Here is a 27494-nt window from a genome sequence, read left to right on the forward strand (position 1 = left end):
TAAATATTTAACCAATCAAAAATGTAATTTTTTTGTTTGTATGACTCCTTATGAGCCTGTTTATAAAATTAATTCTTTGTTTTCCAGTTGATGAAACTTCTGAACAGGAACCAAAACATAAGGAAATAAACAACAGCAATGCTCAGAACCCCAGTGCAGAAGAAGGGGGTGAAGAGCAGGATGAAGACATCTTACCTTTAACCCTTGAAGAGAAGGAAAACAAAGAATACTTAAAATCTTTATTTGAAATTTTGATTCTTATGGGAAAACAGAACATACCTCTGGATGGACATGAAGCTGATGAAATCCCAGAAGGTCTCTTTACTCCTGATAACTTTCAAGCACTGCTGGAGTGCCGGATCAATTCTGGTGAAGAGGTTCTGAGAAAGCGCTTTGAGACAACAGCAGTTAACACATTGTTCTGTTCAAAAACACAGCAGAAACAGATGCTAGAGATCTGTGAGAGCTGCATTCGGGAAGAAACCCTCAGGGAAGTGAGAGACTCTCACTTCTTTTCCATCGTCACTGACGACGTGGTGGACATAGCAGGGGAAGAGCACCTGCCTGTGTTGGTGAGGTTTGTTGACGAAGCTCACAACCTGAGAGAGGAATTTGTGGGCTTCCTGCCTTATGAAGCTGATGCAGAAATTTTGGCTGTGAAATTTCACACTACGATAACTGAGAAGTGGGGATTAAACATGGAGTACTGTCGTGGCCAGGCTTACATTGTGTCCAGTGGATTTTCTTCCAAAATGAAAGTTGTTGCTTCTAGACTTTTAGAGAAATATCCCCAAGCTATCTACACACTCTGCTCTTCCTGTGCCTTAAATATGTGGTTGGCAAAATCAGTGCCTGTTATGGGAGTATCTGTCGCGTTAGGAACAATTGAGGAAGTTTGTTCTTTTTTCCATCGATCACCACAACTGCTTTTAGAACTTGACAATGTAATTTCTGTCCTATTTCAGAACAATGAAGAAAGGGGCAAAGAACTGAAGGAAATTTGCCATTCTCAGTGGACAGGCAGGCACGATGCTTTTGAAATCTTAGTGGACCTCCTACAAGCACTTGTTTTATGTTTAGATGGTATAAATAGTGACACAAATGTTAGATGGAATAACTGTATAGCTGGCCGAGCATTTGTACTCTGCAGTGCAGTAACAGATTTTGATTTCATCGTTACCATTGTTGTTCTTAAAAATGTTCTATCTTTTACAAGAGCCTTTGGGAAAAATCTTCAGGGGCAAACTTCTGATGTCTTCTTTGCAGCCAGTAGTTTGACTGCAGTGCTGCATTCACTAAATGAAGTGATGGAAAATATCGAAGTTTATCATGAATTTTGGTTTGAGGAAGCCACAAATTTGGCAGCCAAACTTGATATTCAGATGAAACTCCCAGGGAAATTTCGCAGAGCTCAGCACAGTAACCTGGAATCTCAGCTAACCTCTGAGAGTTACTATAAAGAAACTCTAAGTGTTCCAACAGTGGAACACATTATTCAGGAACTGAAAGATATATTCTCAGAACAACACCTCAAAGCTCTTAAATGCTTATCTCTCGTACCCTCAGTCATGGGACAGCTTAAATTCAATACATCAGAGGAGCATCATGCTGACATGTACAGAAGTGATTTACCTAATCCTGACACACTGTCTGCTGAGCTGCATTGTTGGAGAATCAAGTGGAAACACAGAGGGAAAGATATAGAACTTCCATCCACTATTTATGAAGCCCTTCATCTGCCAGACATCAAGTTTTTTCCTAATGTTTATGCATTGCTGAAGGTCCTGTGTATTCTTCCTGTGATGAAGGTTGAGAATGAACGCTATGAAAATGGACGAAAGCGTCTCAAAGCATACCTGAGGAACACTTTGACAGACCAAAGGTCAAGTAACTTGGCTTTGCTTAACATAAATTTTGATATAAAACACGATTTGGATTTAATGGTGGATACATATATCAAACTCTATACAAGTAAGTCAGAACTTCCTACAGATAATTCAGAAACCATTGAAAATACCTAAGAGACTTTTAACATAGGCTTTCTCTTATATTTGATATTTGAAAAAATCTGTAAGAAATTTGAAAATATCTTACAGAAAAGTTGTAAGGTGTACGTAGGCCACTTAATCACTGAATATCTTGACCTGTAGGCCTCCCTTTGAGTACATTAGTCATTGATAATCTGCCTGTTTAAATGGCCCGTTTGAAGGCCCATGCTTTGGAGACCTAACTGTTCTTCCAGAAGATAGCATTGAAAGTACCATGTTACACTCTGTGTGATCTCTGCTAATGGCACTTTGAAATTGTATTAGTTAAGTCATTTTAGATATAACATTTGTCACTGTGGATCCAGTTGTCAGGTACTTAGTTATCATTTCTTTGAAGAAATAAATTTTGAGGAGGTATGGGAGGAAGGAATACATTTTATAAAACATTACAGTGAAGCTCATGACTGACCTTTGAATAGTAGGAATTTTAAGTATGCTGTTAAAAATCTGTAAGGGACCGTTAAAATGATCAGACTGTAAGAGAAACGTGTGAGCTCACCAAACAGGGATTTCAGTGTAGATTTTGCCTTTATCAAATGAAGTTGAAGGAACAAGTTATAGTTAAAGTTTGAATGGAAGAGCCTGCCATTGTTGTTCCACATCTGATTGTTGCTGTTTACATTCCTTTATTGAGCCTACATCTTCATAAGCTTTTTGACAGGTATACGTTGAACACTTCTGTTTCATGGTCAAGACAGGATCAGAGACCATGGATACTGACAACTGATTTGTCTGTTTTCTTCTGTCTTTTTCCATGACTATATCTACTGCCTCATCTTGATTTACAAACAAAACCTAGAAAACCTACAAAAATAAGTGTTTTGTGGTTTATCTAGGAATAATATAGAAAATATTGCTGTTATTTTTGGTGAAGAAAATCAATTTTGTATAGTTTATTTCAACCTAAATAAAATGTGAATTTTGTTTAAAGTTCAGGTACATTGTTTTTGATGGGGACAAAACAGATTCTTGTGGTAAATTCTCTTTTCAAAAATATTTCTCACCTTCACAATTGAAGATCAGGTCTTTTTTTTTTTCTTTTGGTGTATGGTTTACTACTTGGGGGAATAAAAAAAAGCCATTTTAATTGTGAAATTATTAAATGTAAGATTTATCTAACATTTTAAGTATTATATGCTGTATGACCCCTGATATAAATTGTTAGTGTTTGCGTAATTGTTGCTGGCTAAAATGTAAATGAATGAATATTGCAAAGATGTCATTGCATTATTTTATGTTGGGATAAGTTAGTGTTATTTGAGTTTCAGAAAACAGGATGGGGGTATATTTGCGGAGTGCTGGGTCTTACTGATAGCAGTGCATTTCCCTGTTGTGGACAAACCTGGCAGATGTGTCAAATCAGGACACATTTCCCATGCAGGCTGTAAAAAAGATAACAGAGTTTATCTTATATCCAGAGCTCTAAGAGGTGCCTCTGTCCTTGACAGAAAGAACTGATGGGTTCATGATGGCAGGATGACCGAAAAAGAGACACAGAGCTGGCCTTTTAATCGCTGCATACAGTTCTTAGGACACTTAATAGTGGTGTGACCTTGGCAGATTATATAATCTGGGTATATTTCCTCAACTATAAAACCACACTTAAGCTTGTGCTATGAGGGTTAAGGTAATTTATTATCAATTATCTATTACTACTTAATTGGTGCCTCAAAACCTAGTGGCTTAGAAAAAAAGTTTACAGTTTTGTGGTTTAGTTGAGTGGTTCTTTTGCTGGTCTCATCTGGACTCTGCATTCAGCTGGTGGATTGGCTGGGGGCCTAGATGGGACAGCTGGGCCTGTCATGTGGTCTTTCATCTTGGGCTTATGGCACGGTGGTCTCAGAGTACCAAGAAGGCAAAGGCAATAGCTTCAAAGCCTGGGCTCAAGAACTCACAGAACGTCACTTTCACCACATCTTTTGGTCAAAGCAAGTCATGAGGCTGGCCCAGAAGGGGTAAGGATAATAGACACCTTGTCTTGATGGGCAGAGCTATAAAATAGGGCCCTGTTTTCAGTCAACTATACTAATTTATCCAAAACATTCATGCTGCAAGCATTGGTTAAGCTTTAAAGGTGCCCACCACTTGTTTTTATAATCTCTGTATGTTCTCAAAGTTAATTTGAGAATTTATTGAAAGCTTGAAAACCCTAATTTGTTAAGAAGCATCTTCACAAACTCTGGTCTTTGAAGATAGATTGAGTCAATGGTAGTCTCCCCATAGATGAAACAGATTATCGTTTTTGCGAGTTAGATAGTCAGAAAGAGGTTGATGTAGTGACTGTTTATTCCTCAAATATTAGTTGAATGCTTACTGTGTGCCACGCTTCTTCCTGGGTTAAGTGCTGGCAATAACATGCACTTTCTTACAGAGCTTACAGCCTAGGGTTGGCCCATAGGACTACAGTTGTACTTATTTATAACCACACACACACAAACACACATACCTTATAGTTAAGTGGATCAGATTATTGAAATTAAAAGAAAATAACACATTAGGGTGTCTATAAAAGCCTTGTGCGATTTAAAAAAAAATTCTGGGGACTTCCCTGGTGGTCCAGTGGTTAAGAGTCTGCGCTCCCAATGCAGGGGGCCCGGGTTTGATCCCTGGTCGGGGAATTAGATTCCACGTGCCGCAACTAAAGATCTCACACATGGCAATGAAGACCCTGCGTGCAGCAACTAAGACCCGGCACAGCCAAATAAATAAATAAATATTAAAAATTTTCTGTATCATATCTAAACAGTTTTCAAAAGATACTAGGAAATACATTCAAGATTTAATATATATAATTGGGGGAATTTTTGCTTTTGACATATCCACTCTCGTTTTGGGGGAAAAAAAGCTGAAGCCTAACATAGAATTTGTTACCTGTAAATTGATGAGAACAAATGCGTTATTAATAATTTTATGTAATTTTTATTTAATTCTTAACAATGGCCCCTTGAAGTAAATAGTAGTTGATTGAGTTGAAAGAGACCCCCCCACTGCCCACTCCTCTTGTGGCCATTTCCTCTGCAGTAACTTCGTTGGATCTGGTTTTTGTTTCATATTAGGGACAGCCACTTTTTAAGTGCTATTTAAAGTGAGTAATTCATAAAACAGGAAAGTTGTACTTGCAGTGTTTATTAATATTTATACGATACTCTAGAGCTTACAAAGCACCTTGATTGTATCATTCAAGTTCTAAGAAAAATTCAGGCAAGAATTATCCCCATTTTTCAGTTGAGAAGTTCAAGCTCACAGAGGTAAATGAATTGCCCCGAATTATAGCTATTAAGTGCCAGAGCCAGGTACTTCAATCCAATCCTTCAATCTTAAAACTGATTATGAAAGCCACTTCATTCTTAAGGTTTTGTAAGAAAAATATTTGCTTTAGGAATAGGCTTCTTTTATGTTCTTGCTTTATCCATTGCCAACCTTCAGCACAGCATCTCTAAAATGTGCTCATTATAGTCAACGTGGGTTCCTTGCAAAACAAAAAAACAAGTCTGAAACTTCTGAGACTCTGCAAACTAGGTGTAGAAATGCTGCCACCTTTGTTTGGCTGCCAAGACACTACCACAAAGGGCTGTAGATCCAGGTCCATTTACTTCACTAGAGTGGCTGCAGCTGTCTTCTTGCTGTAATCAAATGTTCCTCTGTAGCCAGCTTTTTGTGGCCAGAAAAAGCAAAGTAATTTTTAGTACAGATTAGCATAAAAATCTCTACTAGATCAGTTTCAGGAAACAATTACTAGCTTAGAAACAAGTGTGATCTATAGGTTGGCTAAACTGGCAGTTAATTTCCAGACCTTTTAAAATGCCCCTTATTTCTCACCGTGAATACTATATAAATAGAATACACTACCTGCCACTGTATTTGGTTTCATAAATTATTCGGACAGGGTGAACAACAGACTTCAAAATTAAGTAGAGGTAGTAAATCTGCCCTTTTTAATGAGTTTGAATTTACAGTAGTAGTTTAAACATCTGGAAGTTTAAAGTCTTAATTCATTCCAAATGTTCAAGAAGGATATACTGCAAAGAGGATATTGTAATTGAGGGATAAAGAAAACTACTGTTGACTCAATCTGAAGCCTTTTCTAATTTTCTCTATATACATTAATCACATAAAACTTGAGAGGCTGACAGTTCAAAAAGAGAAGAGATGGACCAAAATATCCAAGTTGGCATGCTTGTAGAAAAATAACTTTTAAAAGAGGTCATAGTTATAACAAGGATGAAGTTTAAATGCTGTTAATTAACATGTCTAGGATATGGCCAGATAGTGCTGCTGTGTTGTATGTTCTGTTCTTGTGGATATGAGGTGCGGTTTTCTTTTGTTATTATTTAAACTGGACTTAGAAGAGTCAAACCGTTTGACTTATAAATTGTAATTTTTTTCTTTTTCTTTTTGGCCGCAGCATGTGGGATCTTAGTTCCCCTACCAGGGAATAAACCCGTGCCCCCTGCAGTGAAAGCATGGAGTCTTGACCACTGGACCGCCAGGGAAGTCCCACTAAATTATAATTTTGATTAATGCATTTTGTAATCCAAGAATCTGGTCTGCTGCCAGCTTGGTCTAGCATAAGACCTAGTATTCGTTTAGTGCACACTTATTGAGTGCCTACTGGATGCTTGTTAGGTGTTGGTTTACGTTTCTTAGAGCAGAGTTGCGGCAGCAGGAGTGTTCATCATTGTCTGGTAGCAGCTGCTGCTAGGGAAGAGTGCTCGCTGTATTCCAGTGCTGTGCTCAAGCACCTTACCTGAATTATCTCATTTAAACTTTTTCACCCTATGAAAAAGGTAATATTGTCCGTATTTTTTTCAGGTGAAAACCTAACGATTAGAAGGCCACACAGCTAGTGAAAGGTGGAACCGTGATTCTAACGTGATGTAAAGATTTGCAAATCTAATTCCTTGTCTCATATTTGCTTTTCATTTTATTTCAAATATTGTATTGAATGCCTGTGGTGCTTAATCTAAATTTAGCCTCAGGCATGAGGCTAGGGTCATGGGTACAAAGATGAATGAGATGAATCCCATGCCATGGATGCAAAGGTAAGACTGAGCCCGTACCCTCAGTGAGCTCAGTCACATGGGGGAGCCAGACATGCAAGCCAGGAGCTGCCAGGAGCAGGGCTAAGGGTAGGGTAATCCTATCACTCATCATCCCAACTGGGACACTTTTGATAGTGTAAGGGTACGATTATTAGTTATGCCAGAACAACAGATAAAGCAGGACTGTCTGGAACAAACCAGGACGTATGGTCACCCTAGCTGGCGGAAAACCCACGGTGTGAAGGGAGGGCCCTGAGTGACTAGAGGAGGTGATGCCCTAGCTAGACCTAGAAAAGTGTGAGACATGCTCTTGTCTCCAGTCATCACCTGCTATTTAAGGCTTTCAAGATACCCGATTAAGTTGTGATACTTCTTCCTTAAACCAGTATTATACATATTAAATTAAAATCTGCATGGTAGAGTTTAGAGCAGTAGAGTTACACAGATGACGCTTCATTTTACAGAGGACTAGACAGGACAGCTTGCTCAGGATCACACCACTCGGTGGTGGCAGAGGCCAGGGGAGAACCAAAGTGTCCCAACAGTGCTGTGCTCTGTCCTACCACACAGACGAAACTGAAGATGGAAAGCCTGAAAGAATCATTTCTTGGCAGGTGAGCAGAGTCCACCCTTCAAACTTATTAATGTAAACAGTAATCCCATAAGTATGTCAGCTTTATAGGAGAGAGGTTTATTAAACAGGCCAGGGTCTCGGGTTAGTTCTTGGCACACTGCTGTTTTGCATACCGTAAAATTTTGGTTTCAAAAATATTTGATATTGCTACATCTTATTTGGCAAATTCCTATTCTTGGTATGATTATTTTTCTTTGGAAGGATACATGTGGTTACAGTGTGGGTTTTCAAAGCCTTTTTCCTAAAAAATGAGATGTTGAAAGCTTTCCTTATAATTGTGCCTTGTGGGATTTGGACTTCCTTTTATTAATAGCAGCTACTATGTACTGAGCACTTACTATGCTCCAAGCATCATATTAGGTACTTTGTATGAATCATTTTATTTAGGCTCACAGTAACCTGAGGCGGTAGGTGTTACTGTCCTCATTTTATGGATCTGAAAGTGACTTGTAAAAGGCCATGCAGCTGTGGAGTGGCAGTCAACCCGGCCAGCTATTGCTGGTAGAGCAGGCTGCTCCTCAGAGTGGAAATCCTCACCTTTAAAGAAAAATCTGTGTGAAAAGACTGGGGTGGGAGGAAGTACACCAAAATACTACTGTTCGTCTCTAGGTAGGTGGTGGGAGTATGGGGGATTAAAATTTTTCCTTATTTTCTACAATGTATTTATTTTTCTCATTTTCAGAAGGATTGTATAGCATTCTGAAATGGAAAACTCAAGATTAGTTACATGAAAATATTTTTCTTCCAAAAGATTTGTTGCTACTTTTCCAGTTCCATTTAACACACATCATGCCAAGCGTTATTCCAAGTGTTTGGGCTACAAAGATAAGTCATTGGCCCTGATGGCAAGTTGTTAGGCTGCTGATTCTTCAAGGCCCAGCTCAAGTGTCTGTCGCCAGTGCATCCCCATCACCTGTGCCCAGTTGCTTCTCACCGCCTCTGCTGTTACCACCTCAGTTCAAACCACTATCACCTCTCACTTTGTCTTTTTCTCCAAGTCTGTTTTCCATGTAACAGGCAGAGTTATCATGAACCTCCTTTTCTCAGACCCTTCCAGTGGTCTTAGGCCAGAATCCAAACTCCGACCATGACCTAAGACCCTACGCAATCTAGTCCATGCCTACCCCTGGCCACATCTCCTAGTCTGATTCTTGTTCACTCTGCCCAGCTACTACGGTCTTTTTTGTTTCTCCCACTCACCAGGCACATTCAGAGAAGCTTGTTCACGACCTTTACACTTGCTGTGCCATGACAGCTGTTAGCCCAATTAGTTCCTAGCTCATTTTTCACATCATTCAGATCTTTGCTTAAACATTATCTCCAAAGAGCAGCTTTCTCTGATGATGCTTTTGAAACTAGCTTATCTTTTCTAAAAATAAGTTGACTTCCTGCACTAGTATATAAGTTCTACAAGGGCCGGGACCTTGTAATGTTTGCTGTGGTTGTATCCCATTGCCTTTAATAGTGCTGGCAGGTAGCTGGTGCTCCATATTTGTTGAATGAATGGACACATGATGTGTTCCAGGACCAATGGGAAATTCAGAGTGGCTGGAAGATTGAGGGAAGGGGAAAGCAACTGGAGATAAAGATGTAAAGGCAGTTAGGGGCCAATCCATGAAAACCCTTGAAATTCCCACTCAGGAGTTGGCCATCACCCTCTGGTCAGGGGAATCTTCCAAGAAATGCTGAACCTCAACCCCTTGTCTGTGTGAACTGGCCATAGGAATAGAGCCTTTCAAAGGTGAGGTGTGTGGTGAAGTCTGGCCTGCAGCTTCTGGGCATGTTTAGAAAATGAGAGAACATGGTTGAACTAAAAAAGCAAACCCCACATTGGTCACTGTTAATCATAATTAGTAATGTCTGTGATTTGTATGATCTTTTTTCCAAAGTGTTCCAGGTCTTGAGACATGTTCCCTTTGGTCCCCCCAGGCCCTGCCACAATAACAACCTTGGCATGTGACTCACCACCCTCCCCTGCCATATAATACCCTTCTATTTATCACCTGTCTTACCCCTTCCTTTCTATGTCAAGTAATTTCTGCCTTGCTTTTTTCTTCTCTTCCTTCCCTTCTCAAACCACAGCCCATATAATTTTCATTGCCCTCTTTAGAACCTTCTTGTGTCTCAGCTCCAGCCTTTTTATAGGGAAGTGGAGCAGACCTGAAACAGTGTGGAGAGGGAGATGTACATTGTTAATTTACCTCCATTACATAGTGGCGTTTTCCTCTGGACTGCAGTTCCTTTTCCAGCTTTGCAGTCCCCCTGGAAGATAGATGACTAAACACAAAGGTGGTTGCTGGTGCTTTAAAGTCATTGGTAATCTCAGTGCTCATTTGAGGTTAGCGTTGCTACCCATAGCGTGAGATTTGTCAGTGTGCTTAAATAATAGAATTGAAGTATTGATTTCTGCTGTGCTTCATGTAATGCTGCTTATACTTAGGGAGGAATTGAATATTTATTGAGTGCCTCCTGTATGCCAGGCACTGTGTGAGATGCTTTATGCGTATATTCGTATTTAAGACTCATATTTTGATGAGGTTGATATATTATCCCCATGAGAGAACTGAATTTCAAAGAAATTATTTGCCCGCCGTCACACAGTCCACGTCTGTCTAAAGCCAGAGCCTGTGTCCTTGCATACACTGCACAGCCAGCCCCAGCCCTGCCACAGCACTTGACAGTGCATAAAGGGTCTTCACAGGCATCATCATTTCAGTCTTCATAACAACCTGTAGGGTTGGCAGGGTCGTCCCCAACTGACTTGTGAAAATGCACCATCACGGGGACCTCCTGCAGCCCTCTTGCTCTCTGGTTTGGAGTCTGGGGCTTGGGCAGGGTCCTGTGCTCGTCACTGTGCTGGATGCAGGATTCGAATCCAGCTCTAGAAGAGTTAGATCATTGGTGGGCAATGCTGGAGGGGCCAGACCACAACCCCTGTGACATCATGAGAGCAGGGCTGTGGGTGCTCGTTCTCTGAGGGAGGCCTGGAAGAGCTGCTGTCCTTTTCCTGCTTGTGAGAGTGGATGCAGGCCTGCCCAGGAGCTGGAAGCATCGGAGTGAGAGAAGGTTGGACAAGCCAGCAGTAAGGAACAGGGGAAAGAGCAGAGGTTTGGTGTGAGGAGACCCAGTCTGAAGGCTGCTACTTGGGAGTTGTGGGGCCTTAGGCAAACCACTTCACCACTCTGAGCACAGATACCACGGCGTTTATTGTACAGTCATGGTCAAACCTCACCACAGCATGGAATACTGTTTTCTCCAAGGGAAAGTCTCTGCTAACCTGACTGCTAACCAGCTGGTTATGGTTAACTATCCCAGAACAAGCTTGAGTACTGATATGAAGGACCTGGAGACTCACTTCTCTTCCCTGCCCTTGAGAGAGAGGCTAGGCAAGTTGCTGCCCCTCTCTGGGCCTCAGTCTTCTCATCTGTAAAGCAAGGATGCTAGTATCACCCATGATTAAGGAGAAAGTGTTTAGTCAGCTATATGTTCTATCATGTCCCTGAAATGCTCTGAAAGAAGAAAAGTCTGTAGATGAAATTAGAAAGGGTGAGCTTCATGCCAAAGGACCTGGAAAGACTTCTCGGAGGAGTGTGGTATGAGCTAGGTTACAAAGGCTGGATAGGGGTCAGCAGGGAAGGAGGCAGGGTTTTGGTGGAACGGCTGGCGTAGAGGACCAGGCAACATCCCAGTACAGGAAGGGCTACTGCTCTGTCTTTCCTTCCCGTCTGACTCCATCAGCATCTCTCACATTCACAGCTCCTGCCCTCAATTCTCAATTCTAAGAGGCTATTAGTTATGAGACGCAATTTTAATTAAATAGCAGCTTTGGGGAGAATAAAAAATTTTCTATGTAAACAAATATTGGTTTTAGTTGCATCTCAATTTCCAAACTATTAAATTGTGGGGAGAAAATGTATCTTAGGATTGAGAAGATACAGAATATGTCACTTTAGAATGAATACTACCAGAAAAGTTTGTCATGTGGACCTTGAGACTGATGTTCGTGTTCTTGTTCTGCGACATACCAGCTTTGTTATTCTGGGCAAGTTGCTTGATTTTCCTAAGCATCAATTCATTTTTTAAATGGTCTATAAATTGCCTGGGCATAGGAGGTGAGCAGTTAAGGTTGTTTGAATCTGAATGTTGATTCATTTTGGAAAGAGGTCTACAGAACATATTTTGTCTGAAATCAGAGGTTGCTATAGTAAAAAAAAAAACTGTACATATTATCACTTTAGAATAGCATAACAGAGCAGTAGTTTTCAACCAGAGGCGATTTTACCTCCCAAGTGACATTTGGCAATGTTTGGAGGCATTTTTGGTTGTCACCACTATGGTGGTAGTGGTGGTGGGGAAGCTACTGGCGTGTAGTGTGTAGAGCCTAGAGATGCTGCTGAACATCCTACATCGCACAGAATAGGCCCCCAGAACAGAGGATTTTCTGGCCCCAAATGTCCGTAGCACAAGGCTGAGAAACCCTGACGTAGAGATTAAGAATGGGGATTATGGAGCCCACCTATCTGGATTTGAACCCTAGCTCTGCCACCTGCTAGAGCTGTGTATCCTTGGGTCAGTTACTTGTCCTCTGTCATCTGGGAAAGAATAGTAAGTTTCTGCCACAGAGGGTGCTTGTGAGGGTTACCGGGACTTAATGTTGGTAGAGCATTTCGAATGGAGACTGGCTTCCATGAGGCACCTAGTGAGTATCCGCTTTTATTTTAAGTCATTGAATAAACGCTAGAGTTTGTGACAATACCTTGCCTGGTACCAGGACCTCAGGTAAGTTACTTAACTCCTTGTGCCTCAGTTTCTCCATCTGTTAAAAAATGTTGTGGAGGTCAGATGAAATTAAGGATATGACAGCACGATGGAATCTGGAAAATCTTACAAATACACTTGTATCATTATTATTGCCTCAGACTCCAGTAAGAGAATGTTCTGGGGCTGAAGTAATAAACTCTCCTGGGCCAGGCTGTAACTCAGCAGAAGGGACAGCCAGAGAGAGGAGGTGCTCAGAGCAGAATATCTCAGGCCCAGCAGTGGATTGCATCTTAAGTACATCCTCAGCTGTGAATCCCGGAAGTTGCCTTTATTGCACTGTTATGTGCAGGCTGCGCCCCAGCTTTACATACCACTTTCCCCAGAGGAGTACTTGGCGAATCGGCATGCATGCCTGCTCTGCAGGCTCTAAGCTTAGGGAAAAACAACAGCTCAGATGGAAAGAGTGCCCTGAAAGCCCCTGGCCGGGGATCTGTTCCTGTTCCTCCTCTGTCTCCCCTGGTCCCAGTTTTTTCAGCTCTCAGATGAAGGAACTGGATTGCTGGCCTGGACTCCAAGGCTTGTTGGGGCCCTGGCTCTACCCACACAGGATTGAGTCAGGATTATTATTATCTTTAACAATTATATCTGTAAACAGTAATCTAGCAGGAACTGTGTCAAGCAATTTACATAAATAAACTGATATAATTCTCAGAACAACCTTGTGAAACATTGACCTTACTGCTGATGCTATCACTGAGGCTCAGAGACGTTAAGCAACTTGCCCGAGAACGCATAGAGCCAGATCCACATCACTCTTGACCAATACCCTGCAGTATCACAAGCCAGAACGTGCAGAGAGCCTGGCGAACACTAGGCACTTAATATTTGTTCATTGTGTTGAATGAATGAATGCCCAAGGGCAGATCACAAAGTAGCTTGTCCCTCATCCAGCTCTGTCCATCCCTGCCTCTCACAACCTCATCCCTTCTCCTTGCCTGGGCTACCAGCGCCTGCTCTCTCTTGCCGAGAGCTTGGCACCCTCTCGGCAGCAAGTAAAACTGTTCTTTAAGGGACCGTCAGTGACAACTGAAGAGACTAGCCTTTTCCACTACTCCGTCTGGTGAGCCTGCTCTGTGCCAAGCACTGAGGGGGGCTTGGGGACCTAGAGGTGAGTCATCCCCAGCACCTGATCTGAGGGGAATCTACATCTGCGGAAGGTGGGTGGGGGTGAGAGGGGAGACTGACGAGAAAACCAGCTGGTCACAAGCCGAATGATCAAAGCAGCCCTTGAAGGGAAAGGCTCAGGGAAGCCTTCCCTGGGGCTGAGGCTGCTTTTGAAATTTGCCTACCTGTACTTGGCACAGACTGGGCCACAGCTGCCTTCTCCCATCCGTCCCAATTTATCCTTCTTTCAGTGTCCTGACACCACACAATGGAAAACGAAGAAGCAGTCTCTAGCAGCTCAGAATCCACACTGGGGAAAAAGGGAGAGAGAAACTGCTGCAAAAACCCTACTATGTGCCAGATACTTTCATCTACTTTGTTTAACTTATATTCATAAGTAGTCAATGAGGTAGACATGCCCATTGTGGAGTGAGGGGAAAATAGGGTTCAAAGAAGTTAGGCACTTTGCTGAAGGTTCCAGAGGAAATTGCTTATGAGGAAGCTTGCTTAAAGATAAGCAGGTGAATTGGCCTCTCCATTTTGGATCCCTGTGCCGGTCTACTCTCATAGGGCCCCCTAGAGGCACAGTGTTGGGGTGTCTAGCAGGCTGCAGAGTCGGGTGGGGAGTGAGGAAACCTCAGTTTCTACAGACCCCCACAGGTTCTCTGTTCAAAACAACTCAGGGGATGCCCACTTCCTAGGGAGTGCCCATGCAGACAAGGGCAGGAACACATAATGTGGCAAGACATCCCCAGATCCACATCCAAAGGTGGGCATTTTTCTTGGTGGGGCTTTGGATAGGGATGAGGGCCCAGGGGAGAGGCTTGGGAGAGAGGGACCTCTCCCCTCTTCCTGGGACTGCCCAAGAACAGGCCAACAAGCTGCTTTGGGGCAATCAGTCAGATCTACAGAGCTGAAGTTCTGCCGGCGCCATCCACGATGAACAGATTTGTGGACACAGGTATAACAAGCTACTGCATCCCCACTCATTAACCCAATCACAATCACCCACAGCAGTCTAGCCCTCCACCCATCCAGCCCTCTGTCCCTTTCTCCTCCCTCCCTCAGGCATTCCTCTATTGCACTCAGTAATTTCTTTCTTTCTTTCAGCAAGGGTCTGGGACCCTTGTCAGGCATCTTTAGGATTTTGCCAGGATCCAAGAAGTCTTCATCATGATGCAGAAAGCATGAGACCCAAGCCTCGACAGATAAGCTGGAACTTGGCAGGAAGAAGTGGGTTAAAACAAAGAGCAGTCCAGATGGAAGGGATGGTGTGAGCAAAGGCAGAGAAGCTGTAAAATCTGTGAGAAGTGTAAGCGATAATTTATCATCCGCATTGGCAGAACAGCGTTTCCCAAGAATATGTGACCACGGAGCATCTCATGAGATCAGTCACCTGAGGAATGCCCTTAAGGAGGTTCTTTGGTACCTTATGTGTGTGTGAGTGTGTGTATGTGTGTGTGTAAGTGTGTGTGTGTGTGTGTGTGTGTGAGAGAGAGAGAGAGAGAGGGAGAGAGAGAGAGAGGGAGAGAGGGAGAGGGGGAGAGAGGGGGAGGGAGGAGGGAGGGAGGGAGGGAGAGAGAATATAGTGAGGGTGAAGGCATTTGTGCTTGCTCTTAGAGGTCTAGTCACAGAATAGTAGACCCCAGAGATGCTCTGTGGAAACATGGTACCACAATAAGCATAGGAAGTGCCACATATAGTGTCTTCCTTGGGAGTCACAAGGCACAGCAGCATATTAAAGGCCACACACACCCCCACACCCCTGCCCCAAGTCCTGCGCAAAGACACTTTAACTTTGCTTAACCCTGTATGGACCGAACTTATTTCACCACAGGTCCGTTTATTTCAGGGAACATTTTTGTTTGGACTAGGGGACTAATTCTGTTTTTAAGTTAATGTGTGTTTACAGTATGCGTACATTTCAAACTGAGCAATGGGGTATGCTTTGCAAAGCTTTCCTCCCACACTTGCTCCCTTGGACTCCCAGTTTCCTCCTTCCAGAGGAAGTTATTTGTGGCTCTTCTGTATTTTCCTAGGGAGTTCTAGGTTACACAGGATGTGTTCCTTTCAAAATGTAGTTGGAGACAACTGATGAGCACATTTCTTCTGCAGGCATGTTCCATCCTAGGGATATGTCATGTGTGTTTAGCCGTTCTTCTACTGATGGACATGGAGATCATTTCTAATCTTTTATTAATCTGAACCAGGGGTTGGCAAACTGTGGCCTGCTGACTAAATCTGGCCCACTGCCTATTCTTGTAGCAATGAGCCCGTATGGTCCTCAAGCCTAAAATGGTTACTATCTGGTCCATTATTGTTCTAAAAAATACTGCAACGAATATCCTTATCCATTATTGCAAACACATGCAAGTAGATCTCATAAATAGCATTCTATTTCATCTAAGCCAATCTGAGGGCCATAGCTCAAAAAGGACATTTCACTGTTATTTTTAGTTGATTTTTCTTTTGTTTTGAGTGAGGTTAAGCATCTTTTCACAGGTATAAATGTTTACTTTTCTCTTTTTTGTAGGTTTTACTTCTTTCCAATTGGATAAAAAAATGTGAACAAAGGTATTTTTCCTATCACTTTATAAAATGTTAAGGGAATTAGCATTCTGGCTTGTGTATGTTTTCTCCATTTGTCATTTGTCTGACTTTATGATTTTTTTTCATGTTGAAACGCTTACTTATCAGTGACGTGAAGGTGGGTTTGGTTGCTGACAACAAAGGGGGTGGAGGTCCTGGGCCAGGCAGACTGTTCTTGTTTTTGAGCCCCTACCTTCTTCTAGACCCTGGGAATCCAGTGGTGAAGGAGATAGGCAGAGGCTCTGCCGTGGCGGCAGTGATGGGCAGTAGGGCAGTGTTCAGCGAGAATGTCACAGGGGCACCTCCGCAGCTGGACCTGATGAATGAGGAGGGACTACCCAGGGTCCAAGCTGCAGGGGGAGAGTTCTGAGCAGTGACTCATACAAGCCTAAACCTCAGAGAGATGGAGGTTTCAGAGTCAGGTTTCTGGAGCCCAAGCTGTCCTTGGGTGGTGATGAGGCACCTGGCACAGCCATTCCTGGGTTGTGGTGGGGGGGCCAGGATAGAGTCTAAGGGGTCTCCTCGAGTCCCTGAGTGGACAGAAAGCTGCTCCACTAGGCCCTGCTCTAGGCAGGGATTTCCTCTCTCTGTACAAGGGAAGAAAGAGACTCTCGGGCCTGCAGCCATCCAGCCAGTGGAGACTTAAACTGAGGTCTGAGTGGTTAGGACCGGCCAGGGTAGCGATGAAGTGTGTTGTTCTAAGAGCAGCAGAGGATGGGGACACAATGCTGACCTCTCCTGGAGTGACGGCCTCTTCCTGCCTCTCCACAGCCCTGGCCCTGTGAACATCTCTCCAGAGAATCAAAGACCAGGTGTCAGCCCGGGAGGGGAGGAGGGGCCCTGAAGGGAGATGTGACTGGAGGGCGGGCTGAGACCAGACCCTCGAGCCTTGAATGCCAGGCTCAGGCAGTTAGCGATTGTTGGAGGTGATGGGGACCAGGGAGCCTGGGAACTGCTCTGCTCCCCTGCCTGGAGCCCCGCCCCAGGGCTCCTTGCAGGTGATGACAGGATGAGGCGGGGAGCTGTGGGGAGAGCCAAGAGCTCACAAAGGTTCTGCTGTGCTTGGCCAGGGCCTCCACCAGGGCCGGCTTGCTTGCTTGGAGGGAAGGATATGATTTAGAAAGGTGATTGCCGGGGGCTCAGGGCCAGGCCTGCTGGCTGCCAGCCAAGCACAGCACCCTCACTCCAAGCTCCGCATCTTGGGGCCTCCTCATTTCCCTTTATTTTGGTGCTCCTTATTAGACCCAAGTAGGATTCCACAGCCTTGAACTGAGGACTTACTACACACAAGGAGCAAGTGCTTACCTGAGGACCTGGGAGGCGGGAGTGTGCAGGGCGTGGGGGAAGGGTAGGAGTACAGCACTGGCCCAGTGGGCACTTCATGGAGAAAGAAATGCAAGGCTGCCCTTCACTGAGCACCATATGCCAAACACTGGGTGTTTATAGTGTTCATATTTAATCCTCTCAACTACCCAGCAAGGTAGTTATTAATATCTCCATTTTACAGATGAGAAAAGAGAGTCCTAGAAAGGCTACGTGACTTGCCAGGGTCACATAGTGAGTCAGTGGTAGGGCAGGGCCAGAATTCTAACTCAGATCGGCCCTGCCTGCCTGTGAATCTAATTTCCGCTTAACCCCTACCCTGCTTTGTGCAAGAAATGATCCTGTGTCTCACATGTGTCTGGCAAAGAGTAAGGGGGGGTGTCCCATAAATGTTGAGTTTATCATGCACTCTCTCTGCTAGAGCTTGTGAACCTCACAGCAACCCTTCAGGATCAGTAATGTTTCTCTCAATTTAATGATGCAAGCTCAGAGAAGCTGAGCAACTTCCTCAAGGTCACACAGCTTACAGCAGAAGATGGGGAACTTGGGGGAAATTCAAAAGAAGGGGGTGTAGAGTGGAGCAAGCTAGCCCAAGGAATGACAGGGAATTTTCAAGAAGCTCAGGGTGCCCACTGAAGACTGAGAGTGTCCCTGGAAGCTACAGATTTGAGGGTGGAGTAGTGGGGTTGTTCATTCAGCCCTGACCCTCGATGGGCTGTCACCCATCAGAAGAGCAGCACTCAAAGAGCTGGGCTCAGGGCACCTGCCTGGACCCATGTATATTCCCTGTGTGACCTTTAACAAGAAAGGACCTTCATCAGGACTATTTCCTTTTTGTCAGATGAGCACAGCTGGACTAGGTCTTTGATTCTCTTTTTTTTTTTTTTTTGCTGTACGCAGGCCTCTCACTGTTGTGGCCTCTCCCGTTGTGGAGCACAGGCTCTGGGTGCGCAGGCTCAGCGGCCATGGCTCACGGGCCTAGCCACTCCGTGGCATGTGGGATCCTCCCAGACCGGGGCACAAACCCGTGCTCCCTGCATTGGCAGGTGGACTCTCAACCACTGCGCCACCAGGGAAGCCCTGATTCTCTTTTTTAAAGTGGCACCTTTCTTAAACATAACCTTATGCTAAACCTTAATATTCTTTCATCCATTCGACAAATATTTATTGATACCTTCCAGGTGCCTGGAACATATGGTTAACAGGCTTTTCTTCCTGATTTGAGGCACTGACATAAGGTAGAAAAACTAAGGGTAGCTACTCCTCCGCTCAGGGTAGGAATCAGCCATCTGGGCTGCCAAGTGTCCACGTCCTCATCTGGGAGCGCACCCACCACAGAACTGACCTGAGAGGCTCAATGTCTGTGCTGACAGGACCCTTAGAGATATTCCCATGCTCACAACTGTCCATTTCACAGATTAGGTGACGGAGGCCCAAAATGTAGACCAGACCTCAGGTCCCCAGTCAAAGAGGCTTTGTGGAGGCAGGCGTGTCTAAGAGGAAACAGAAGCAGGAAAAAGGCATAGCCTAAGCAAAGCCCTCGAGGAGGAGGGAAAGAAGCCGCCTTGCAGAGGCCAAGCCCTCCCACCCCCTTCCCTCCCATACCTGGCAGAGCCTTCTGAACAACCAGACCCCACGCCCCTACCCACCCCTGCCATCCTCTGCCCAGAGCCAGGGTGTCAGCTTGGATTTGGTGACAGTAGCCCCAAAGGAGGTGTTGGATCGCTGAAGCCCTCCATTGTAGAAGCTCTGGCATCTTCCATGAGCCCAGCCTCGCCTAACTGTCCTCCTGCCAAGCTGGAGAGCGGCTGGCTCCTGGGAGGGACCCACTCCAAGCAGGTAACTTGATCCTCTGCAGCCCAGCAGCAGCCTATCTCTGGCCTCCAGAGCTGGAACCCTGAAGAGTTTATGGCAACATGGCAGGACCTGTGAGCCTCTTTCAGGGTCAGGAAAGGAGACTACCGGGAGCCCCAGAGCCCAGAGGGGTGGCGAGAATGTGGAGCTGACAGGCCAGAGACCCAGGTTCTAGCCCCAGCTCTTCACTGATTTTCTGTGTGACTTTGGGTAAACCACCTCCTCTCTCTGGGCCTCAGTGTTCACATAAAGGAGTCTGATAGAAGGGTGGTTTCCAAAAGCCTGCAGATGCACTGATGGGCCAGGGTCTCTAACAAAAGTCTCCTTGGTCTGCAGCATTCCTTTCAGGTAAACGTCTTGCTACGCTGTGCTGGGTGATCAGGGTGCCCGCTGGCTCTGAGTCCCACCACCTGGCCACCTGCCCCCTCAGGCAGTAGGGGGAGGAGGGGCTGGTGGTTGCTCTCTTGGTCCTCAGCCTCTCTCAGCTCTGGTGGAACATTCCAAATTCAGTGGAACTATGTTGGGTGTGGCTTCCCTTTCCCACAAGATAACCAAAATGAAACAGGGTTTTTCTCAAGAACCATGATAAAGCTTAAGAACAAGCTAGATATAGACTCCTAAATTGACAAAACCAATGAATGAGTAATACAGTAATATAAAGTTTTGTTTCTCCCCTGGAATTTGTTTTACTGTCATACATGCAAACTATGCTATTGTAAATTTACCACTGCCCCTTTTTAGAAGGACTGACCTTTATTGAGATTATGCCTTTCCCATTTTATAGCATTAAAATGTCTTTTAAGATGAATAATGGTGTGATAGTACATGATATTATTTTTATTTATTGTTTTGGTTAATATTTATTTATGGCTGCGTCAGGTCTTCATTGCGGTGCACAGGCTTCTCTCTAGTCGTGGCACGCAGGCTATGTAGTTTTGGCACGTGGGCTTAGTTGCCCCGCGGCATGTGGGATCTTACTTCCCCAACCATGGATCGAACCCACGTCCCCTGCATTGGAAGGTGAATTGTTAAACACTGGACCACCAGGGAAGTCCCCATGATAGTTCTTTGAGTAAACTTTTTACAAATTCTAACATATAGAGTAGTCACACTCACAAGTGTCCAGACTGATGCATTTCCACGAAGTGAACAAACTCTGTAACCACCACCCAGATTAAGAAACAGAAGGTTGTGGTAATTCTTTTTTTTAATTTTCTTTACCGAGCAAAATAAAATGTTAGCAACTTTACCCTGGTCTCCCCCATCTTTATTTAAAATTTACTCATCTGTAAGACTTAAAATTTGGCTAGATGATCTCATGTCCCGTGCAGTGTGAGCACTCTGTGGTTCTACCTGAGTCCCTAGAACTGGCATCTTTGGAGATGCTCCAACCAGAGGGAGGCAGGCCTGGCCTGGGGTTCCACCGCCCAGTCCTAGGGGATAGGGAGGATCTGGACAAATGTCCCTCCAGATGCGGGACTCAGCACCGCTGGCTGCTGGAAGCCAGGGCCAGGGGACGGCGAGGAGGAGTGGCTTTGGGCAGGAGATGCCAGGGATGAATCGTTCCTCCCATCCAGGCCTCTCTCTAGCTGCTTTTCATTAGCTATAACTCTTCCCTTCCACCCACCCGCCCTCCTGGACACCTAAGAATCCCCAGGGGCTCTTTTGTGCACCATCATTGCCACCTCCTCTCTCCCCAGACCCAGAAAATCATTCTCTACCTCTTTTTTTCTCTTTATTGATCTATGGGGAAATCCTGGCATCTTTCTGAAAGGTTAAGACATTTGTTAAAATCATACAGCAGGCTGGGAGTCCAGGAGGCCATATTCGCTCCACTGAGCACATTTATCAAGGACTTGCTTTGTACTAAAAACACAGGTGAAAGTGATTCTAAGGAAGAAGATCCTTTCTGTTCAATTAATTATTATTCTGTTCAATAAGTATGTCCCCAGGCCTCACTAGGTGCTGACCATGCATGCACACAGCAAGTATGTATCGAGCAGCTTCTCTGTGTCACTTGGCTGAAGTCACTGTCCTTAGGGAGTTCACAGCCTGGTGGGACAGACAGAATATCTACAGCTGAAGACAGGCAGTGATCACAGTAATGACAATGGGTTAAGGGATGAGGGAGAAGGAAGAATCCATGAGGTTGCAGGGGCCACAGGAGGCTTCAGGAAGGCGTGGTATTTGAATTTGCCCTCGACAGATGAATTGTATTCCACCTACTCAGCTTAGCTCCCCTGAATCCCCCAGAATGTTCTTCTCCTGCTCGCATTTCAGAGGTGGTCAGTGTTAGCCTAAGCCTTCTGCTGAAAACGACTGCCCTCCAGCCACTAGTGACCTTGGCTAAGGGGCTTTTTGTCACTCACTCAATGTTTAAAAACTTTAGTTGTACCTGCACATAGTTTAGAAAGTCTATAAGGCTTGTAGTGGAAAACAGTAGTCCCCCATTCAACACATACACACACACAGACAGACCACTTCTCACTCTGCAGAGGCAATTGCTTTCAGTTCTGAATTATTTCCTCATGATGCTACTTCTTGATTTCTTTTTAGTTTTAAGTACCTTTCTCCCACCCACCCACCACCTTTCTCCTTGCTCTCTCCACACCCACATGTCCATTTTGTGTTCCCTGTCATCCTCCCAGTATAATTACATCACAAGTGTGGTTGGAACAGTATTCACTGTTTGCATTATTAGGCAATATAAATGCTGTTGACAAGTGAGCCATGTAATACGCGCTGATTACTTTTCCTTTCCTGCATAACAATTACAGTTATGTAATCTCCTCTCGATATGCTTAAATTCTTTGGATAGTCTACCAATTTCATCTTCTGGAGTCTTTCAACCTGCTTCAGTCAGGATTAGTTACTTTCTACCTCTCTACCATTGGCCTGGGGATTCCTCTGCCTCCTGCTTTGTGGCGTCTTCTCTTCCTTCGATGCCGTGTCCTCCTCTTTCTTGGTTTACTCACTCATTTCTGTTGAAGCACATTCTCCAGTAGCTTCCTGACAAAATGTGCAAAGAGACCTTACATGACTAAATATGTCTTTATCTGCACCCTTGATAATTATTTGGCTGGGATGGAAATAATTTCCCTCAGAATTTTGAAGGCACATTGTCTCCTAGTTCCCACCTTACTCTTGAGAAATCCAATGTCAGTGTGATTCTTAAAGCTTTGTTTGAAGCCTGCTTATTTTTTCTTCTATCTGGAAGCTTTTGTGATGTTTTTGTTCTCAGGGTTCTGTAATTTTGATGTCTTGGTGTCAGTCTGCTTTCATCAATTGTGCTAAATCCTCAACGGGGCATTTCAATCTGAAACTGATGTATTTCAATTCTAGGACATTTTCTCTAATCCATCTTTCTAAAATTCCTGTTATTCAGATGTTGAGTTCCCTTGACTAGCCCTCAAACTATCATGTCTTTTCTGTTTTCCATCTCTTAGCCTTTTTGCTCTATTTTCTCAAATTTATATTCCAACCACTTTGTATTTTTTTAGTTTTTCATTTTCTGCTGTTGAAGTTTTCCAAGAGTTCTTCTTCTTCTTTTTTTTTCCCTGTAGCATCCCATTCTTGTTCATGGATGCAATATCTTATCTCTTAGGACGTTAATGACAGTTTTCTCTTTTAAGTCTTCTACTTTTTGCATAGTCCCTATCTTTCACGTTCCTTTTTTTTTCCCCCTGATGTTTGTTTTAACCTCATTCGTTTTCTTATAAATTTATTTATTTATTTTTGGCTGCATTGGGTCATTGTTGCTTGCGCGGGCTTTCTCTAGTTGCGGTCAGCAGGGGCCACTCTTTGCTGCGGTGCATGGGCCTCTCACTGTGGTGGCTTCTCCTGTTGCAGAGCACAGGCTCTAGGCATGAGGGCTTCAGCAGTTGTGGCTCGCGGGCTCTAGAGCACAGGCTCAGTAGTTGTGGCACATGGGTTTAGTTGCTCCGTGGCATGTGGGATCCTCCCGGACCAGGGCTCGAACCTGTGTCCCCTACATTGGCAGGCGGATTCTTAACCACTGCACCACGTGGGAAGTCCCTTAACCTCTTTCTTATTAGAGGCTTCCCTCAAATGTTTATTCATCCTTTGCTGTCTTCTTATATTTAAGAATGGGACACTAAAAGACTTGATACATGATGATCATGGCTGGGGCTGTGTACAGGGATCTGTTGGGCCATTCCATGTCTTTTTTTGTTGAACTGGTCAAGAGAAAATCTCTTCCAATCTCCTGCCTGGAGGGTACTCTCCTGGCAGCCAGAGTTTGGGTAGCCTAATGGAGAAAGAAGGCTAGAGGCCTCAATATTGAGTACAAAGTGTTCACTTTATTCCTGTTGTCAGAGTGCCCCCAGAATAGAGATCCTCTGTTAGCCTCTTCTGAGAATAGACCTTCAGTATTCGACCAGGTGGGGAGGGTATCTGGAGTCTGATTGCTTCTTAAATATATTTTCAAACAATTTTCCTGTTTTTAAGCCTCCCTACCCATCTAATTTCCAGAAATACCTGGGACAGCCAATTCCTAAACTATATGGGGGTTTCACAGTGTAAACTGGGCTGCTCCTCAACTTTCTTTATTGCCTGTTTAGGATTCAGTCAGTTACCATTCTTTGTTGGCTGTGTCTGGTTTCCAATATTTTGATAAATCCCTTTACTGTTGTTCTAGTTGGTTTCAGGAAAGACCACAGTGTGTGTTCAACTTGTTATCTTTATCCCATTTCAATTTTTAAATGAACAGCAACATATTTCAAAGCAGGAATTCTCTGCTTCCAATTTACAGAAGTAAATAGAGTGTAACCAGAATATGGAAGAGGGCCTGCAGGGGCCTTCCCCACCAGTTCTTTACCTGTTAAGATCTTTCCCGGCTTAAAAAAAAAAAAAAAAAAGATCTTTCCTGGCTTTAAAAGCCCAGGTCAAAAGCCACTCTTTGTGATGCCTTTCTCAGTCTCCCAAGCTTGTATCTTGTTTTGCCCAAGTTGGACTTACTGAGTGATAGACATTACAGAACCTTACAGACATTTTTCCACTTAAACCTTTATACTTTATAGCTATAGAGGCTCAGAGAGGTGGATCCATAGATCAAGATCCCATGACTAATGAGTGACAGGACTGAACTCCTGTCTCCACTACCCAGGCCCTCTGACATTATCCCTAACTCAGGGGCTCCTCAAAGGAGGGGCTCACATTCTGGTGAAAAAAAAATTGGCACATGTACTGCAAAGTCAGCCCCAGGCACAGAAAAGGAGTACCGAATAGGGATAAAGAAGTTGAGTGGTGTGCAGTCCAGAGGAAGGAGGGCTTCATCCCAAGTGACTGAATCAGGGTGGGCTTAACATAGGAGGTGGCATCTGAGCTCATCACCACCACCACCTCAGGCTGGCTTCTCTCCTTGCCTAGAGGATTGGCAGCGACAGCGAATAATAATGATGGTGGTGGTTTAGCGTGCAAAGCATTTTTACACAGATCTCTTTGATATTACAGAACTCTGGGGGCTGAATGTTATTTCCATTTTCGGCAAGAGGAAAATGAAGGCACAGAGAGGTTAATCACCAGCTCCTGGTAACCCAGCAGAAAATGTTGGTTTCAGGATTCAAATCCATCCCTTCCAATTCTAGGTTCCCTGCTTCTCCCACCCTGTTCACTCTTGCTTCATCCTGGCCATCAGTTGAGGGGAGCCTTCCTATTCCGAAATATCTCTTCACCATTGTTTCACAATGTGTGTGTATGACCCGCCTGTTTTTAAAAGCCAGTTATTGGGTCCCACCCTAGACATACCTAATCAGTAGAAGATGGGGCCCTGGAACCCGCATTTTAACAACTGTCCCTGTGATTCTTGTGCTCACCTAAGAGTGAACCGCCCTGGGCCCACAGTGATGCTGAACAGCGCAGTGGGCAGAGCGGGGACCCTGGAATCAGCACTGCCCTTCTTGTCTCTGTTTAGGGACCACCTCTGTTTCCCGCCTTCTAAGTGGGCGAGTCACGCGAGACTCCGAGGGCCGACGCGCCGCGGGCTGCCCGCCCCAGTAGCACAGGCACGCTCCACACCTCCCTCCCTCCCCAGGCTCCTTCCCGCCTTCATCCGCTTCGCCCCGCCCCAAGTGGAAGGAAACAGCTGGGGGCTCTTTGCTTCCAGGCTGCGGTCGCCTCTAATCGACTACTGACGCGCCCTGAGGTTGGGGTCTCGGGGTCCCCATTCCGCATGCGCCGGCCCCCCACCGGGACCCGAGGGCACGGCGCTCCCCGCCGGCCCGGGCAGCCGAGGCCGCCTCCCTCCGTCCACCCCTACAGCAGCCCATAAATATTCCGTGGGTCCGGAGGGGGCGGAAACGGACTTTCCAGCTCCCCTTCTGGCCCTGGCCCACCTTCCCCCCGCGCGAACCATGGGAGGAGAAGCCTGGACTCGAGTCTTAACCTCTCCGGCCCGCGAAGCCTGAGGGGCGCACGTGCGACCCGGGACTGGGCAGCGGATTAGCTCCCGCGCCCCAGCTCGCCGGTGCTGCCCAAGTGCGGGACCTGGGCAGCGGAGGCAAACAGACGCACCATGGAAATCTGCAGGAGGGCTCTGCACTCGACAGGCTTCCTGGGGATATTTAAGATAAGCTCTGAAAGGTGAACGCATGCGATGGACAGAGGGAATAGAATATGCAAAGGCCAAGAGGGCGGCAGTCGGGGAAATTACAGGTATATTGTGTTAATGAAGTATTGAGTTAAGGTGAAATGTCACAAGGCAGGGCTGGAGAGAGTGGCAGGGACCAATCCAAGCAGGGCCTTGTAAACAGTGCGGGGCAAGCACTGTAGGATTCTAAGCAGGACCTGTGCTTCGGCCAGATTATTTGCTTTTAAGAAAGACCACTCTGGGGCTTCCCTGGTGGTGCAGTGGTTGAGAGTCCGTCTGCCGATGCTGGGGACACGGGTTCGTGCCCCGGTCCGGGGAAGATCCCACATGCCGCGGAGCGGTTAGGCCCGTGAGCCATGGCCGCTGAGCCTGCGCGTCCGGAGCCTGTGCTCTGCACCGGGAGAGGCCACAACAGTGAGAGGCCCGCGTACCGCAAAAAAAAAAAAAAAAAAAAGGAAAGAAAGACCACTCTGGCTTGGTGTGGGAGGTGGAATAGAGGGGTTGCAGGACATGAGTGAGGAATCTGTAGACAGAGGTCATGGTGCCTGGCCAAAGTAGCTACAGTGGGAATGGAAAAAAGGGGATGGAGAATTCTGAGTGTTATGGGTAGGACTCAGTGATAGACTGGATGAGATGATGGGTGGATGGCCCAGCCTTTCCCAAGTAGGAAGCAAGGGGGAGCAGGGTTCCTCCTCCCACAGTGTGTCCCTCCTTCTCTATCCATCCAGCTTGGATCCAAGGCCTCATTCAGTGCCTGACCCCTCCACCTCCAGGAAGCCTTCCCTGCTCCTTTATGGATTTCAGAACGTCAAAACTTGTGTTTGGTTAAATACTGTCTTGCATTGTTCTAGAATAATGTGTGTGCATCAGCCTTCAAGGGAGCTCAGCATAGTGGTTAAGATCACATTAGGATCCTAGCAGTCCTGCTCTGTAACCTGGGAAAGTCATTTATTCTCTCTGAGCCTTGCTTTCTTCATCCATACAGTGGGGCTAAGAATCCCTCCCTTGAAGGATTCTATGTGCCAGGCATGTGGTGTGTGCTCAGTGAGCGAGCTCTTCTTTCCACTAAAGTTGGTCAGCCTGGAAAACCAAACAAAGCTCTCTAGAGTATCTCCTGAAACTTCTTTTCTGGAGCTTTTGGATAGAAGTGACAGAGTGGGGTAATAGAAAGATTTTAAGGCTGGGATTGGAAGGCACGAGGCCCTGCTTGGACTTCCCATGTGACTTCAGGCAAGTCAGGGCCCCCTTACCCACCTTGGACAACAGGGAGTGGATAAGATGCCACCTGGAGTCCCTGCTGCTGCCCCTCGGTCATCCAGTTTCCAGTGGAGTTCCGTAGCTCCCAGAAAGCCCTGAGCACTGAGGGCTTAGCGGTGCTCATTCCCAGGCTGCCATGACCTCCCCCCGGCCTGTGGGTCTGGCTTCCCCCTACAGCCATCCTAATGGGGAAGCAAAAGCATCCCCCTCCTACA

At 45.3% G+C, this 27494-nt stretch overlaps 1 protein-coding gene across 1 annotated transcript; it reads left to right on the forward strand.

Annotated features, from left to right (window-relative positions):
- Nucleotides 1-260: 260 nt before the first annotated feature.
- On the forward strand, nt 261-25704 carry THAP12 (THAP domain containing 12; the record flags this gene model as incomplete). The annotated part of the gene is made up of 2 exons (XM_082660071.1): nt 261-1971; nt 25376-25704. The coding sequence occupies 2 exons, from the start codon at nt 261-263 to the stop codon at nt 25702-25704; spliced, it is 2040 nt and encodes a 679-aa protein (XP_082516197.1).
- Between the last annotated feature and the right edge of the window lie 1790 nt (nt 25705-27494).

The sequence above is a fragment of the Grampus griseus genome (genome assembly GCF_964374135.1).
Source record: "Grampus griseus genome assembly, chromosome: 8".
NCBI classification, from domain to species: Eukaryota; Metazoa; Chordata; class Mammalia; order Artiodactyla; family Delphinidae; genus Grampus; species Grampus griseus.